The sequence below is a fragment of the Prunus mume genome, linkage group LG7, assembly GCF_029339155.1.
Source record: "Prunus mume cultivar Tortuosa linkage group LG7, ASM2933915v1, whole genome shotgun sequence".
Classification (NCBI taxonomy): Eukaryota; Viridiplantae; Streptophyta; class Magnoliopsida; order Rosales; family Rosaceae; genus Prunus; species Prunus mume.
The window spans coordinates 5,394,576-5,412,342 of NC_142704.1; the positions used below are offsets into that span (position 1 = coordinate 5,394,576).

The window sequence follows — 17,767 nt, forward strand, 5'->3', positions numbered from 1 at the left end:
TGTAGTGATCGACGTATCTCAGTGGTTGAGCTTTGCCTCCTACCCACTGGTTCCCCCCATATCTTGTACTAAAAACAGGAAAAAAAGAAAAAAAAGAAGACTGGCTGACTCGCAGTGGTCGAATCAGCGTCCAAAGGTCATGCAAAGTCTCGCCTTTTCGTACAAATCCCACTAGTATTATTACCACCACATGTTTCCTTTCACTTTCTTGTTCTCTATCAATTTCCACTTTCTTGATACTACTTCCTCGATAAGTTAACTTTTCATATCAATAATGTTTGTTTTGTTTTCTTCTTTTCACTTTTTCCTCCTTCCTTGACAAGGTTACCTTTCCCTCTCTCTGCATTGAATCATTGACCTCCTTCCTCAACAAGTTTTATTTGTTTACATTAGTAAATATATGTATATATTTTAATAATTAAGTAATGTTATATCAAAGTTTCTTATATTTTAAAAGAACGTATATCATATAGATCAAAATTCATCAATTAAAAGTTAAAGCAATTTAAAAATTAAAAAGTGTATAAGTAAAGGGTACATTCCTTTCAATAATTTTATTTTAATGTAATACTTAAATTAAATGTATTTTTTAAATCAATGAGAGAGGGAGATTCATACTTTGGACTCAATAATATCTCGTCAAATTAATATAATGTTCGGAAGTTGATTGGATAGCTAAATGTAGAGGTTGGATTAATGTTTGTCCACAACTATGTCGGTTTAAGCTTTCATTCAATAGATTTTTGTTTTTGTTTTGTCAAATTCAATAAATATTTTTTTTTACTAGTCTAAAATTATATCCTTTTAGAAATAAACATCACATTAGTTTCCAATTTTTTTTATTTATAATAAGCTGCTTATTTTTAAAGCGCAGCACTCCCAAACGCCAGCTTATTGGGAAAATGGAAAGACAGTGAGTTATAAGTGAACAAATAAGTTTTTTTTAGTGTCCTACGCTCATTCCTACTCTGTTTACTCTCTGTGTCTACTCTCTTCTTGCTCTCTCTCTCTACTCTCTGCTTGCTCTCTCTCTCTCTCTCTCTCTCTCTCTCTCTACCCTCTGCTTGCACTCTCTGGTTGCTCCTTCTGTCTACTCTCTGGTAAAGGCTGTGCCTTTGTGTTTTTGTTCGCGACCGTAGGGAAATGGCAACACGGAGAGAGCACATAGAAGAAATACGCATGACAAAGTTCTCCATTGGAGGTGAACTCAACCCTTTAACTGAAGATCTTCACCAGGCCGTCAAGAATCTCTCTGCTGAGCTCTATGCTAAAGATGTCCACTTTCTCATGGAACTCATCCAGGTTTACATTCACTTGCTTACATACATATATATATATATATATACATAATATAAACGTTATACTGAAAAGCATATCCATGATGGGTTTTGTTTGGCGTTAAATTTCAGTACATAAAAAGGTTATGGAACTCTGAGTTCAATGATTTCTGTTTTATTAATTGGCCATCATCTTCTCCACTTGAAAATTAAATGCTTTTTGAAGAGAAATGAAGGGATATATGTGTGCTTGTATGCGTATGCATGTGTGCTGGAGAATGTATTTAAAGGATTTTTAACTTTTAACTTTGTTTAATACATTTAGTAAAGATGAACTGTCAAAGCTTACATTGATTAAGATGCTACAATGTTTTGATTGATGATTGTTAGTAGAGTTATGTGATAGTATTTGTCTGTGAACCTTAATCCATATCCTTGGGTGATATCCTTGATTAAAAAGCAAGTGGATACAGTTGAACTTGCCAACATGAGCAACTTTGATCTTAGTTTTGTCTCTTATATGGTTAATTTAAGTTGATTCAAATAACAAATAATGGTTAACTTTACAGAATGCAGAAGATAATGAGTACTCAGAGGGGGTTGATCCATCACTGGAGTTTGTCATAACATCCCGGGATATAACCGGCACAGGGGCTCCTGCCACATTGCTCGTTTTCAATAATGAGAAGGGATTTTCTCCTAAAAACATAGAGTCTATTTGCAGTATTGGACGGTCCACCAAGAAAGGCAACAGGAAGCGCGGCTATATTGGGGAAAAAGGTACGTATACATCAGTACATGACTTCCATGAACTCTACTTTTTTATCTATCTCTGCTTTAGTTAGAACATTAGCCTTGTGACATAGTGTATCAATACTTAGACCACGACGTGAGCAGAGTAATGTCAGTGTTCAATTTTTTAGCTTTTAGGCCTTCCAAAAATGTATGCAGCTTCACAAAAGTTGGTGACTTTACTCAATATCTACCTTCTCAACATGCTTGGTTAAGCTTTATTTTAATTCCCCTGAAACAGGAATAAGTTTATTTATATAGCTTCTCCAAGAATATTGGTCAGAAGGAAAACTTATATTCTACTTACCAATCTTGACATGATATAGAGATTAGACACTAAATCCATTGGTTTACATTTCCCATGACTTGAGATACAAATAATTTGGTTAAGAAATCTGTTAAACTCAACTCACAAGTGCATTTTTTTTATGAAATACCCATAATTGTCTGGATCTTTTAATTAAGAGCTTAAGACAGTTTTCCATTTAAAAGGTCAATATTTATTCTTAAGTGAAAGATATACAGGTTCTGTGTGAAGCAATGATGAGTTAAAAGGGAGTAAAGTTTGAATATGGTTGGCCCAAATTGCAAACTAAAATTATGTCCGGTGACCTCTAGCTGTTATCTTTTATCATTGGCTTTTTCTAAAGCTTGCCAGATGAATTTTATGGAAGCCATGCAATGTTGCTTAGATAGCATGCCCATGTTCACATGCATGATGACTCTTATTACTCCACAAATGAGCTATTGAATGCTTGCTGATGTGCCTAGATGTGTTTTCCATATCTTTTTTAGTATGTTTCATTGTTGTGATAATTCAGTCAAATCTGTGGTTAATCTACAGGAATTGGCTTCAAGAGCGTGTTTCTGATCACAGCTCAGCCTTACATTTTTAGTAATGGTTATCAGATAAGGTTCAGTGAAGAGCCTTGTATGCATTGCAATCTTGGGTACATTGTTCCTGAATGGGTTGAGGAAAACCCAACTCCGTCTGACATAAGACAGATATATGGTTCTGGTTCTGCCCTTCCAACTACAACACTGATCTTACCTCTAAAGCCTGACAAGGTCAAACCTGTGAAGCAGCAGCTCTCTAAAATGCACCCTGAAGTTCTCTTATTCCTTGCAAAGGTTAAGCGGCTCTCGGTTAGGGAAGTTAATGAGGATCCAAAGCTCAACACTGTAACCGCGATAGCAATATCAAGTGAGATTGATTTTGAGACGCGGAAGAACATTGATGCTGATTCCTACACGCTCCATCTCTCTGCAGAAGAAAATGGTAATGAGTTGGAAACTGAATGCAGCTATTATATGTGGAAGCAGAAGTTTCCTGTGAAGCAAGACTGCAGAGATGAGAAGAGAATGGAGGTAGATGAGTGGGTGATCACGCTAGCATTTCCATATGGAGAACGCCTTAATAGAGGAACAAGCTCACCTGGGATCTATGCTTTCCTTCCCACCGAAATGATTACAAATTTGCCTTTCATAATTCAGGCAGATTTTCTTTTAGCATCATCAAGAGAAAATATTCTATTGGGTAAGAAGTGGAATCAAGGAATTCTGAACTGTGTGCCCTCTGCATTTATTAATGCATTTCTCTCGCTCGTGAGAACTGTAGAAGATGGGCCAGTATCTAGTTTGCCTCCCTTTTTCAGGTTCTTACCTGTCCAGAGCTCTCACTATTATGAATTGAATGTTGTGAGGGAGTCGATCAAAGCACAGCTGGTGGAGGAAGATATTGTACCATGTGAGCCGCACAAGAAGCAGAAGTTCTTCCATAAACCTCGTGAAGTGGGTAGGTTATTGCCTGCTTTTTGGAATGTTTTGAGAAAGGCAAGGGAAGTAGGGGTAAGCTTGCCGAATCTCTCTTCCCATGGAAAATATGTTTTGTGTCATTCATTTGACCAAGAGGAGTATGATCACATTCTGAGTTTCCTTGGAGTTGAACCAGTGGATGATGAATGGTATGCTAAATGCATTCAGAGTTCCAATCTGGTAGTTGGGGTTCCAGAAGATGTCTACTTGGAACTTCTACTGTTTATTGCTGATAATTGGTGGCCCAAATTTCATTGCACCAACATCAAGTACATACCACTGATAAAATTTGTGGATCTTTATGAGCGTGCTTCTTTGTGCAGCTTGAGCTCAATGCGGACTGGTGAAAAGAAGGTTCGCCTATCCCGTCAATCTTGGGATGTTTCATGGCTGATTGACTGGAACCGTGAATTTATATCTGTGGCAAGTCTTCTTTTTATGCCAAAAAGAACCCAGGAAGCTATCCAGTCATGTCCTAACAAGGACAAGTTGGTGAAATGGCTTGCGGAAGAAATGAAGGTTGATACTTTAAATGTACGCGAATATGCAGTTTGCCTCTATAATTCTCTTGGTAATGAACGGAAACCTGCTGTTGCATATGCTCACTTTTTGTATCATTCATTCTGCAAGAGATATATCTCTTATCGTGAAGTTGTTGATTTATGTGGTAAGATGCCACTCGTGAATAACTACGGGTATGTCATCAGACAAAGGACGGGGGTTATTGTCCCTGCCAACGAAAGCAAGTGGGCTGGGTTGACTGATTCAAATCTATGGACAGAAGAAGGCTATGTTGAGTTAGGAGAAGATTACATGAATCCAGGCTGCTTTGCAGGTACAGTTACTGAATCGGAGCAGCTCCTTGAGTTCATCAAACTTCATACTGGAGCTTCGGATGTCCCTTATATTTCTGCTCCCAATGCCTGTATTCCAACTGTATCTGCAACACTTACTAAGAAAAATGCATTCTTGCTTTTGGAATGGATTCGTCACCTGAGATATCAAAGGGCTTACATCCCGGAGAAGTTCTTGAAATGTATAAAGGAAGGTAGCTGGTTGAAAGTTACTTTGAATGGTTTTTCTGCGTCCAGGCCACCTTCGCAGTCATTTGTACTTACACCATCATGGGGAAACATTTTGCAGAACGGATCCGCTTTTGTTGATATCCCGTTGGTTGACCAGAGTTATTATGGTGAGAGAATTGATGGTTACAAGGAAGAGCTGAAAACAATTGGAGTGATGTTTGAATTTGGAGAAGCATGTGAGTTTATTGGGAAGCATCTTATGTCTCTGGCAGCGTCGTCCACTTCAACTAGAGGCAACGTACTTTCAATACTACAATTTATCAAGCTCTTGAGGGACAAATGTCTTCCCCCAGACGATTTCATCCGCAGTATCAGAAAAGGACAATGGCTTAAAACAAAATCTCATGGTTATAGGTCTCCTGTTGGATCTGTCTTGTTTGACCAAGAGTGGAGAATTGCATCCGAAATAAGTGACATTCCCTTCATTGATCAGGAGTTATATGGTGAAGAAATCTTCCGTTTCAAGACAGAACTTGAGTTGCTTGGTGTGGTTGTCTCCTTCAAAAGAAATTACCATCTTATCATCGACCACCTTAAGTCACCTGCATGCTTAACTGCTCTGACACGTGAGGCTGTTCCACTAATGCTGGAAATTATGCGTATTTCAAATTCATCTGATAAGATTGTCGAAGCATTGAAAGGACCGAAATGCCTGAGGACAAATAATGGTTACAAGTCTCCACGTGAATGTCTCTTGTTTCACCCTGAATGGGGTTGCCTTCTTCAGGTCTTTAGTGGCCTCCCATTGATTGATCATAATTTTTACGGAAGCATAATCTTTGACTACAGAGACGAGTTGAGAAAGATAGGGGTAGTTGTTGATTTTGAAGAGGCTGCAAAAGTATTTGCTCGCCATTTCCGGCAGGCTTCCATCATCACCAAAGAAAATGTTTCATCATTTTTGTCCTGTTGCAGAAAGCTGAAGGGAACTCAGTTTAGATTTCCTGCGGATCTTAAGAGTTGCATTCGCGAAGAAAAGTGGCTGCGTACTCGCCCTGGTGTTTATGGATCTCCAAGACAGTGCATTCTCTATAGTCCTAATTGGGATTCTGTCTCTCCAATATGTCCTCTTCTCCCTTTTATTGACGACTCTGATAATTGGTATGGCAAGAACATTCATGAATATAAGGAAGAGTTGGAGAGCTTGGGGGTGGTTGTGGAATTCAAGGACGGGGTCGAGTTTGTGGGTCTTGGTCTTCAGCTTCCCCAGAATCTGAGCTGCATTTCTCGAGGAAACGCACTTGCTTTGCTGGAATGCATAAGGATTCTATTGCAGAAGAAAGATTACTCCTTTCCTGATGCGTTCATGAAGGAAGTTTCTCAGGCATGGTTAAAGACTGGTGCTGGTTATAGGATTCCCACCGAGTGCTTGTTGTTTGATTCCAAGTTTGGTGAGTATGTAAAGCAGACTGATGGGCCTTTCATTGATGCAGAATTTTATAGTTGTGAAATTGCAACATACAGACAAGAGCTGTCTGCAATAGGAGTGATTGTTGAAGCGGCAGAAGGATGTCCTTTGATTGCCAGCCAGCTTTATCTTCATGATGAGTCTTCCACTTTCGTTCGAGTATATAAATACTTGAGTGAGTTTAAGTGGGAGCCAGATAGTGAGGATGACAGATGGATCTGGATTCCGAAGGGAGATCAGAATGGAGATCGGGTTAATCCAGATGACTGTGTTGTATATGACAAGGATGAGCTATTTGGTTCGCAGTTGACTGTTCTGAAGAACTACTTTGAGCATAACCTACTCGTGTTCTTCTCCAGGGCTTATGGGGTAAAGTCCCGTCCTTCAATTGATGACTACTGCGAGCTCTGGAAGGTGTGGGAAACTTCTGAAACTGGATTGTCGCAGGATCAATGTTGCAAGTTCTGGCGGTATGTTTCAAAGAACTGGAATGCAAAAACTGAGAAAGCTCTCCCTGAGGCCTTGGTGAAAGTACCTGTCTCACCTGTTAATTCAGGCTCAGATGAAATCTTTTTGTTAAACAAGCGAGATGTTTTCCTTCCAGATGACCTTCAACTTAAGGATCTTTTTGAACAGTCTTCTTCTGACCCCATATTTGTTTGGTATCCTCAGCGAAGCTTGCCTGACTTGCCTCGGACTACATTGCTTGAAATGTATAGGAAAATTGGTGTTCGTGCTATTTCTGAATCTGTACAGAAGGAAGAACTGTCCCTAGAAAATGCTGTTGATCAACAGGTAATTCCAATGGAGAAATTGATCGGGAAAGCACTACTCCGGGTGATTCTTGGTTTTCTAGCTTGCGGTCCCATTGAAATGGAAGTAGGGACGAGGCTAAAAGCAGTCCAAGGTCTTCTCAATATCACTGTTGTAGAGACAACTGAACCGATCACTGTAAGATATAACTTACCATTGTCTTCTGGGGAGATTTTAAATGTGAGAGCAAGCAGCAAGATAAGATGGGACACAGAGATGTCGAAATTTTTCACTCAGAAAATTGACAGGTCTGGAGGACAGAAAAGCATCATTGAGTTTGCCACATATTTCTCTCAAGTAATATCTGATGGTGTCTTGTGGGAGCACACTGATCATATCCCTGCACTTTCTGAGCTGATCAAGTTGGCCTTTGTGCTAGAATTTAATGAGGAAGCAGTTGATTTTTTGATGAAGTCTAAGAATTTGCGAATTTTCATCGAGGATGAAGAGTTTCTCAATTCTGCCTTCCCTTCTTCCACCTAGGCATGCTATGAAGCATTTGTGGTAATGTTTGGTTTACGTTCTTTATTTGTTATCTTTGCATTAGAAATTTATATATAGAGTTGGAGAGGAAGGTAAGTCTGTCAATGTAATTTGTTTGTAGTATCAGTCTGTCAATATGTGTTGTGAACTTTATTTGTGTGACTTGTGTGCTTTTGTCAATGGATTCCGGACAGTTTCTTGGTTTGTAATTTAAATCAGTTGCTAGTTTGCTAATAATCTGTTAGATATGTTGAATTCTATTTTCACAAGAGGCCTTGTGTTGTGGCACTCATGGCTTCTTGTATTTTTCATTATGAATATTGCTTACTCAATATCCCCATGACCCAAATTGGCAGAGAAACCTGCTATCCAATCACCAGCAGAGTTTCGAATAAGACCCCCAGCAGCAATAGCACCACTAGAATCCTTTCTAGACCCATCAACATTCAACTTCATGGTAGAGGGAGGGGGAGGCTTCCACGCCAGCATAGTTGGCTCCTTTTTTTTGGGGTCAAGACCAGCACGTGAAATTAGGACATCTCCTCTGCCCGGCTTCTCCTCCTCCTCCTCCTGCTCTAATTGCGATTCTGAACCTGAACCTGAACCTGAAACCTTTCTGGATAAACCATAGGCCAGCAGAGCTCCAGCAACAGCGCCAGCGCTAGCTGCTACAATTGCACCGGTGTTCCTCTTCCTCCTAGAGCCATCACCGTCCTCATCATTGTTCCCAGAGCCAGAGCCTCCCCTGCTTTCATTCGCTCCCATTTTTCTACTATTCAATCAATCCAAACTCAACTCTCTCTACTTGACTTTGCAACTCTACGTGATTATATTATTTATATAGAAACATTGGAACTGCCTTTTCCAACGAAAGGTGTTTAGATTCTCAAAGACTAAAACTAGTCGAGGATTCCGCGTCCAAAGCTCATGCTTTCCGTACAAATCCCACTCTTATTCCCACTAGATAAGTTTACCTTTCTATGACCAAAAAAGAAAAGAAAAGAGAGAGAGAGATAAGTTTACCTTTCATTTCAATAATGTTTGTTTGGTTTTCTTCTTTTTTTGCTTTTCTTGTTTGGTAACAATTCTCCCCTGCATTGAAGTTATTGAGTTTGTGTCGGACTTTCCTAAAGATGACATTACTCTATTTTTTCATTGCATTTAAAGGTTTTAAGTAAGCTGAAGGGTGTTATGAACAACGCACAATCAGTTCATAATAAAGAATGAGATTAAGTTAAAATTATATTTAAGCTGTGGGCACACACATACTGAATTATTCGCCAGAGATAGAAACCAGTGTTTTCAAAGGCATGCCTTCGCGCACTTCGGAGCGAAAGCGGCAAGTAATTGCCTAAGGCGATCAGCTGTTTCGCGAGTTGCACGTTTAGCGCGGGCAAGGCGTGGCTAGGCGGAGCAAGGCGGCACTAGATCTGGACAATTTTGAACCGGAAGAGATTTTGTGCAGATGAGTCTACAAAATGGCTGCGAGGAAGACCACTCGCGTGTTTTGTTTTTAGGGTTAAATGAAACGATGTCGTTTCACGTGAGTGTTTTGAAAAATATAAAACGCAAGCTGTAGCTTTCAGTTTCACTATTAATAATATCTTTCTTGTCCTTTTTTTTTTTTTTCGGGAAAGATGAACTTTCATAAATAAAGACCAAAGATTCTCGCCCTTTTCTAACTCCTGGCGACTGTAAGTAAGCCATTCTATATTTTACTTACCCTTTTTTTTTCTTTCCCTAAATTAATATATTAACACATGGACTTATATTTATAACCCTAATTTCTACCCTTAACAAATAATCTCTATCAATTTCAAGAAATCTCTTCATCTTTAGCCTGCAAGTGAGCCATTCTATATTTCTCTCTAATGCTTTGCAATTGTAATTTGAAGTTTTGTATAATTTAGTTGTATAATTTAATTGTATTATATTATTCATAAATTTTTCTTATTAAAATAAATTAATGTTCAAAAGGCTTACGCCTCACATCAACGTCTCATCTTTCAAAACATTGATAGCAACATGGAGAATGGTGGTATATATCACCATTACTGGCTCTGAATGAATAGCAATTTTCCACATCCTTGCAGCAGCTAAATTTTATGAGCCATATTAGTGTCTCCCGCTTTGATTATCTTCACCCCTTGAACTTTGGAACTCTGTGATGATCTATAGACCTCCACAATCTTTTCCTGGTGGCCTTTCATGGCTTTTGTCAATGCATGGGAGTCTCTTGTTCTGGACAGGTTATTGGTGTGTAATTAAAATCAGCTGCAAGATTGCTAATAATCTGTCAAATATGTTGAATTCTATTTTCACAAGAGCCCTTGTGTTGTGGCACATCATAGCTGCTTGTATTTTTCATTATGATTGCATAGTCAACTCATGACAGCTAATAATTTTGGACCTAGATCTAAGAAAGTCCTTGAATTTTTCTCTTTCTAAAGTTGGAACATGTGGCATTTTCCAAATCCTCTCTCTCTCTCTTTCTCTCTCTCTCTCTCTCTCTCTCTCTCTCTCTCTCTCTCTCTCTCTCTCTCTCTCCAAGAAAGAAGTTAATTAAAGATCAAATCCCATATTCCTCCCTCTCTCTCCAAGAAAGAATTTAATTAAAGATCAAATCCCATATTCCTCCTTGGTTTTCTAGCATGCATTAACCTTAATTTCCTACTTTAATGCACAACTTGTATATATTTAATTTGCTTTCACTTTGTATAATCTTATGTTCTTCATTTTGAATTGGAAGTAATTAAATTACAATTTAGATTATATGCCTAGGGCGAGGGCATGGAGTGTATTGAAAACACAAGGGCGAAAGGAATTGTGCAAAGTTGACCCACTCATAATTGTACCAGGAATTGGTAAACTTGATGGCACAACCCCCTACAAAAATCAAGCCGCCTTGTCCGGAATCTAATTTGAGTCCAAATTTAATCCATACTTAATCATACTAGAAGCAGAGTATTTTTGGGTTGATTCGATGATCCAAACCTGATCCGACTGTTGTTTTTATTTTATTATGTTATATTAATTAACAGTTGTCCTCTATGCGATTTGAATTCAGAACTCAATCCAGCATATATATAAAACACCAACATATATATAGTCAAACAAACAGAACATACAAGAGAAAGAAAAGCCACGCACAGCAGTATATTTATTGATATAAAGGCAACTGCAAAATCCTCCCACTCTCCCTCCCTCACTGGCTATCTACTTGCGGTGGAGGTCTTTGAAATAAGCTTTAGGGTCACGCGCAAAATCATCCCTTAAGATTTGCTCGCCTCCTCGGCCCGGAGCTTTCATCGTCTTCCCCTTCTGCTTTGGTTCTGATTCTGAACCTGAACCTGAAACCAGACGGGATAAACCATAGGCCAGCAGAGCCGCTCCTGCCACAGCGCCAGCTGCAATTGCACCAGTGGACAAGTCAGCCTTGTCGTTACGCAAGTCACCACCATTTTCCTCATTGTTTCCAGACCCTTCCCTGCTTTCATTCGCTCCCATTTTTTCTACTATTCAATCCAATCCAAACTCTACTTGATTTTGCAACTTGGTTTTGGACGGGACGGTGTGTGGCTATATATATTACCAAAGGTGTATAGATTCTCAAAGACTAAAACGACTCAAGGACTCGGTGGTCAAAGCTCATGCTTTTCGTACAATTCCCACTCATATTACCACTACATCACCTGTTTCCTTTCACTTTCTTCTTTAGATAAGTTTACCCTTCATTTCTATAGTTTTTGTTTGCTTTTCTTCTTTTGCTTTTGTTGTTTCCTCTCACTTTTTCTTCCTTCTTGACAAAGTTACCTGTCCTCTCTTTGCATTGAATTTCAACTTCATCACTAACTTTTGTTTGTTCATAGGGGTTTTTTATTTATCAAAATGGTCTTGAACTTATACCCGAGTTCCATTTTTATCCTTTAATTCTCTATTTCGTATCAAATTGGTCCCATCGTCAAACTCCGCCAATATTACCGTCAATTGAAGGGCTAAAATGTCGTCAATTTGTATATATTTTTCATGATAACCTCAAATTAACAGAAATATTGACAGAGTTAGACGATGGGACCAATTTGACATGAAATTAAGGAAGAGTTGGAGGACTATTGGTGTGAAAAAATTGGTTGAAGTACCAAAATAAAATTTGGGCATAAATTCAAGGACCATTTCGATTAAAACCCTTGTTTATGTTAGTAAATATCCAGTGATATTTCCACTTAAAATTTTGTGTGGCTAAATTTACGATTTAGACTTGATTAGATCACATGACTAAAACTGCCAAAATATTGAAATAACATGAACCAATATGAAAGATGAGTCAAATTACGTGAACCAAAAATGTAATTGAGCCAAAGAAAAAAAAAAAAAAAACTCCAGATTGAGATAATTTCACACCCAACCTATTCAAATTGTTCAAAAAATAAATCATATGCATTAAGTAATTGTGTGACAAATTATTTATAGGATTGCACTATACCAATTTTTATTTATTTTCCTTATATTCTTACTCCCTCCCAAGGAAAGGAAGAGTTGAAGGTTGAAGATATATTTCAAACGGCACTCCACTTACTAAAAAGCTTGGGGAGGAGTTTCTCAATTCTGCCTTCCCTTCTTCCACCTAGGCATGCTATGAAATAATATTTGTGGTAATGTTTGGTGTGTTTGGCTATAGATATATGGAAACATTGGAACTGCCTTATACCAACTTTGGCCTTGGTTGACGAAAGGTGTTTAGATTCTCAAAGACTAAAACGACGTATCAGCGTCCAAAGCTCATGCTTTTTCGTACAAATCCCAGCCATTTTACCACTACATCAAATGTTTCCTTTCACTTTCTTATTAGATAAGTTTACATTTCAATCATGTTTGTTGCTGGTTTTCTTCTTTTGCTTTTGTTGTTTCCTCTCTCTCACTTTTTCTTCCTTCGTTGAGATGGTTACCTTTCCTCTAATTGCATTGAATCATTAACCCTCATCACCAAGTTTTATTTGTTTATTTTAGTAAATACTAGCCCCTTGGCACACGCTTATACGTGTGGCAATTGATTTTATTTTTTATTTTTTATTTTATTTTTAGAATTAAGAAAAAATAACATGGGTAGTTATGTTCCATAAAAGTAGGACCTATTATCTGATTTTGTTTTTATTTTTATTTTTTATATGAAAAAAATATGAATTTATCATATTATCCTCATTTAATTAATAATTCAATTCTTAATGTTTGCATTAATCAAGTGTATTTTCTGGTATTTTGAATGTTTCACCATTCTCTGCTTTTGCTTTATATATATATATATATATATAATATTGTCATCATTTATCTATACTATATTAATGTCATCATTTATTAACTGGACAACGAAATGAAATTGCCAAAATAAAAATAAACCCTCTAGATTGAGATAATTTCACACCCAACCTATTCAAATCGTTCAAAAATTAAATTATCTAAATATATATAAAGCAAAAGGCAGAGAATGGTGAAACATTCAAAATACCAGAAAATACACTTGGTTAATTCAAACATTAAGAATTGAATTATTAATTAAATAAGGATAATATGATAAATTCACATTTTTTTCATATAAAAAATAAAAATAAAAACAAAATCAGATAATTGATCCTATTTTTATGAAACACAACTACCCATTATCTTTTTTAATTCTAAAATAAATTTAATTTTTTTAAAAAAAAACCTCCACTTACTTCAAGCTAGTATGCATTAAGTAATTGTTTGACAAACTATTTATAAGACTTATTTCAAGCTGCACTCCACTTACTAAAAAAAATCTCATCCCATATCTAAAGTAATCTCGTTAATTACTTTGTATAAAGTATTCTCAGCTTTGTCCAGTAATGTCATGATCATGCTTCTCTCTCTCTCTCTCTCTCTCTCTCTCTCTCTCTCTCTCTCTCTCAAAATTACTATATAAGGAAACTCATCACCAGTCTCAATCACAGCCACACCATCTGTTCTATCTACACTGTCTCATTCAGTACTTCTCTGTGAACTCAGCTTAATTAGAAGAAAGAGTGACGTAAATGGCGACACCGAGAGAACACATAGAAGAGATAAGGAAGAAAAAGTTCTCCATAGGAGCAGATGCACTCAACCCTTTAACTGAGGATCTTCACCAGGCTATCAAGAATCTCTCTGCTGAACTCTATGCCAAAGATGTTCACTTCCTCATGGAACTCATCCAGGTTATTTATTTTATATATACATTCCTACATATCATGACTTAAGTTTGGTGTTAAGGTTAGTGCGTAGTCTTGGAATCTTTTGAATCTCTAATCTTGTGTGTGTGCATACATATATATATCTGAGTATATATTTGTCAGTCTATTTGAATATATAATTTAATGGTTAATACTACTTACTTTACAGAATGCAGAAGATAATGAGTACGTAGAGGGGGTTGATCCATCACTTGAGTTTGTCATTACATCCCGGGATATAACAGCCACAGGGGCTCCTGCCACATTGCTGGTTTTCAACAATGAGAAAGGATTTTCTCCTGAAAACATAGAATCCATTTGCGGTTGGACGGTCCATCAAGAAAGGCAACAGGAATCGCGGTTATATTGGGGAGAAAGGTGTGTGTACATCATCAGTACATGACATCTATATTAATTCTGATTGTTTTTTAATTATTTGAAATTATTATTTTTTATTTTCATATATCTGCTTTAGTTAGAACATTAGCCTTGTGAAGTTGTGATCACAATGTTAAATAAAATAATGTCACAGCTGATTTTTAAAGCTTTAGGCTTTCCAAAAATGTACGCAGCTTCACAGAATTTTGCGACTTTACTTAAAATCTACGTTCTCAACATGTTTGGTTAAGCTTTATTTTGACTCGAGAAACAGGCATATGTTTATTTTGACTCAAAATTTCTCTTAAACAGGAAAACCTTCAATGCGTGTGAGGAGAAATCGGGGGCCCATCTCTTCTTTTGTTTTTTCATCAACATATAAATGCAATTTTCCTTCTCAAACCCTAACTCTGACACAAGCCGTCTTCCAGTCCCTCTCTCTCTCTCTCGCTCGGACATAACCCGCGACCTCTCTCTTCTTCTTCAATCTCATCTCTTTCTCGCTCATAGCACCATCGTGATCTCGTCCCTGACCTTGGAGATTCCAAACTGGCGTTTTTTTTTTCTAGGAGCAGCACCCGCCTAGCCGCCCGCCTAGACCGCCTAGCGCCCCTCCTAGACCGCCTAGCGCCTGCCCAGCTCCTGCCTAGACAGCCTAGCGCCTGCCTAGGGACCGCCTAGCCCGCCTAGCCTGCCTAGCGACCCCCTAGCCCGCCCAGCCCCCGCCTAGGCAATTTATTCAGTAATATTAACAATATGAGTGACAGTGTGTTCAAGGATATAACTTCTAAAGAAGATTTCCGAGAATTGGAAAAGAAAGAGATGATGCTTACATTGTTCCCACAACCTTGTGAGTATTTGCTAGACTCTGTGTGCCCTGAACGATATGTGCCAATCCAAAATCTGAAACTTTTGGGTTCACATTCTCATCCAAGAGAATGTTACTGACCACAATGTTAAATAAAATAATGTCACAGCTGATTTTTAAAGCTTTAGGCCTTCCGAAAATGCACGCAGCTTCACAAAATTTGGCGACTTTACTCAAAATCTACGTTCTCAACATGTTTGGTTAAGCTTTATTTTGACTCGAGAAACAGGCATATGTTTATATAGCTTCTCCAAGAATATTTTGCTCTTGTTTATGTTAAATTCTGAGTTAACCTCTTGTCTGTTCGAATGCCTATAAGCACATTGATGTTCTCGGATGTGCCTTTTCGTTTTGTGTTGTTTAACCAAATTTGTGATTAATATACAGGAATTGGGTTCAAAAGTGTGTTTCTCATCACTGCACACCCTTATGTTTTCAGCAATGGATATCAAATAAGGTTCAGTGAAGATCCTTGTGTGCATTGCAATCTCGGGTACGTAGTTCCTGAATGGGTTGATACAAACCCTAATTTGTCTGACATAAAACAGTTATATGGTTCTGCTTCTGCTTCTGATCCTCCCACCACAACACTGATCTTACCTCTAAAGGCTGACAAGGTCCAGCCTGTGAAGCAGCAGCTCTCAAGCATACACCGTGAGCTTCTGTTGTTTCTTTCAAAGATTAAGAAGCTCTCAGTCAGGGAAGACAATGGCGATCCAAGTCTCGACACTGTAAGTGCAATTGAGATAGCAAGTGAGACTAACTTTGTGACCAGAAAGAACATTGATGCGCAGTCCTACACCGTCCATCTCTCTGCAGAAGAAAGTAGCAATGCGGTTGAAAATGAATGCAGCTATTATATGTGGAAGCAGAAGTTTCCTGTCAGGCAGGAATGCAGAGTGGAGAAGAGAATGGAGGTAGATGAATGGGTGATCACGCTTGCATTTCCAATCGGAGAACACCTTCATAGAGGAAGAAGCTCACCCGGGGTCTATGCCTTCCTTCCAACCGAGATGGTGACAAACTTTCCCTTCATAATTCAAGCTGATTTTCTTATTGCATCATCAAGGGAAACAATTCTCCTGGACAACATATGGAATAAGGGTATCCTTGATTGTGTGCCCACTGCATTTGTTAATGCATTTATCTCACTTGTTAGATCCGTTGAAGATGCTCCAGTGTCTAGTTTGCATCGTATATTCAAGTTTCTGCCTGTCCAGAGCTCTTCCTACGAAGCATTGAATGTTATCAGAGAGTCGATAAAGGCAAAACTTGTTGAAGAAAACATTGTCCGGGAAAACTTCTGAATTCCGATTACCCTTCTGACTAGTTATGTATATGTGGTTGCACTTGTTGATGATTTTTTAACTATATTTTGTTTTGGTTTATGTACTTTTGTCTGTTGGAATCTCTTGTCATTCTGAACAAGTTATTGCTCTTTTATGTATGAAGCATATCATCCGGTATTTTATGAACCGTTTTCGAATAGATATGTCAATATTTTTATTTCAACCGATCTTTCATTACTTGGGATTATGTTTCTACCGGAGGTGAGACTTTGTGACGTATTATTGCTTGGTTGTTAACATAATGGTCCTAATAGATTTTCGTTTTATGGAAAGATTTCTCCCTTGCATTGAAGTTTACTGAGTCTATGACAAGAGGTTTTAAGTTAGCTGAAAGGTTATGAAAAACGCGCATCTGTTCATAGAGTTAGCGAGTTCTTGGTGCTACTGAATTATCTGCAATTCCAAGCCTATATCTTTGAAAAGAAAGGAAAATTGATGTATAATAAAGAATGAGATTAAATTATATTAAAATTATATTTAAGCAGTAGGCACACGCATAATGAAGTATTCACCGGAGATAATAACATGGAGAATTGTAAATATCCCCATTACTGGCTGAATGAATAGAAATTTTCCACATCCTTGCAGCATCTAAATGGAGAGGTGTGTTGCGTTAAAAAAAAATTATATTCAATACCTTGGACAACTTTTGTTCCACCAAATACAGCCCAACTTTGTTTTGCCATCCGAAACAGCGATATGTAGAGCAGTGTACCCCGCTTTGATTATCTTCACCTCTTGAACTTTGGAACTCTGTGATGATCTATAGACCTCCACAGCCTTTTTCCAGCGGCCTTTCATGGAATTTTCCAACAGGCTATAGGTCAGTTTCTCCTGTGAAACCATTGCATTTCTGAACATGCCATAGGCACTTCCTCCTTTGAAACCGTTCCCATTTCCACCTCTGTTATCCATGTCTGGCCTCTTTCTCTAGCTAGTCTATAAGTTAAGTGAAATATATATAGCAAAGCAAGCCTTTAAATTGTCGACTCTGATAGTGCATCACCATATGATATGAACTTTTTATCTGTGTGAGTTGTGTGCTTTTGTCAATGGGATTCTCTTGTGATTAATAATCTCCCTCTTATGGAAAGGGAAAGGGTTTCAATCATTCAATCAGAGTGGCCCACATGAGGCGATATTTTTTCTTCATTGCATTATCTCTCCACTTTGGTCTCCTAATTTTGACAATTCAGTTCCATAATTTCCTTAGATACCAATCAAGTCCTACAAATGTAACATGGTTTAGGAAGAACAGACGAAATGTTCACGTTT

General features: G+C 37.9%; 2 protein-coding genes across 3 annotated transcripts; both read left to right on the forward strand.

Moving 5' to 3' along the window:
* Positions 1–673: 673 nt before the first annotated feature.
* Positions 674–7,910, forward strand: LOC103338124 (uncharacterized). Its single transcript, XM_008241310.3, has 3 exons — positions 674–1,302; positions 1,847–2,057; positions 2,914–7,910. The coding sequence occupies exons 1-3, from the start codon at positions 1,144–1,146 to the stop codon at positions 7,671–7,673; spliced, it is 5,130 nt and encodes a 1,709-aa protein (XP_008239532.2). The 5' UTR covers positions 674–1,143; the 3' UTR covers positions 7,674–7,910.
* Positions 7,911–13,608: 5,698 nt separating this feature from the next.
* Positions 13,609–15,749, forward strand: LOC103338121 (protein NO VEIN-like). Of its 2 annotated transcripts, XR_016128489.1 has the most exons (4): positions 13,609–13,882; positions 14,067–14,275; positions 14,588–15,125; positions 15,531–15,674. XR_016128489.1 is itself a non-coding variant. In XM_016795598.2 (3 exons), exons 1-3 carry the CDS (start codon positions 13,721–13,723, stop codon positions 15,607–15,609), a joined length of 450 nt encoding a protein of 149 aa, XP_016651084.2. In that variant the 5' UTR covers positions 13,615–13,720; the 3' UTR covers positions 15,610–15,749. The 2 variants fall into 2 exon arrangements, 1 of the variants encoding a protein (XP_016651084.2); XM_016795598.2 differs by lacking the exon at positions 14,588–15,125 and having other exon boundaries at positions 13,615–13,882; positions 15,531–15,749.
* Positions 15,750–17,767: the final 2,018 nt, after the last annotated feature.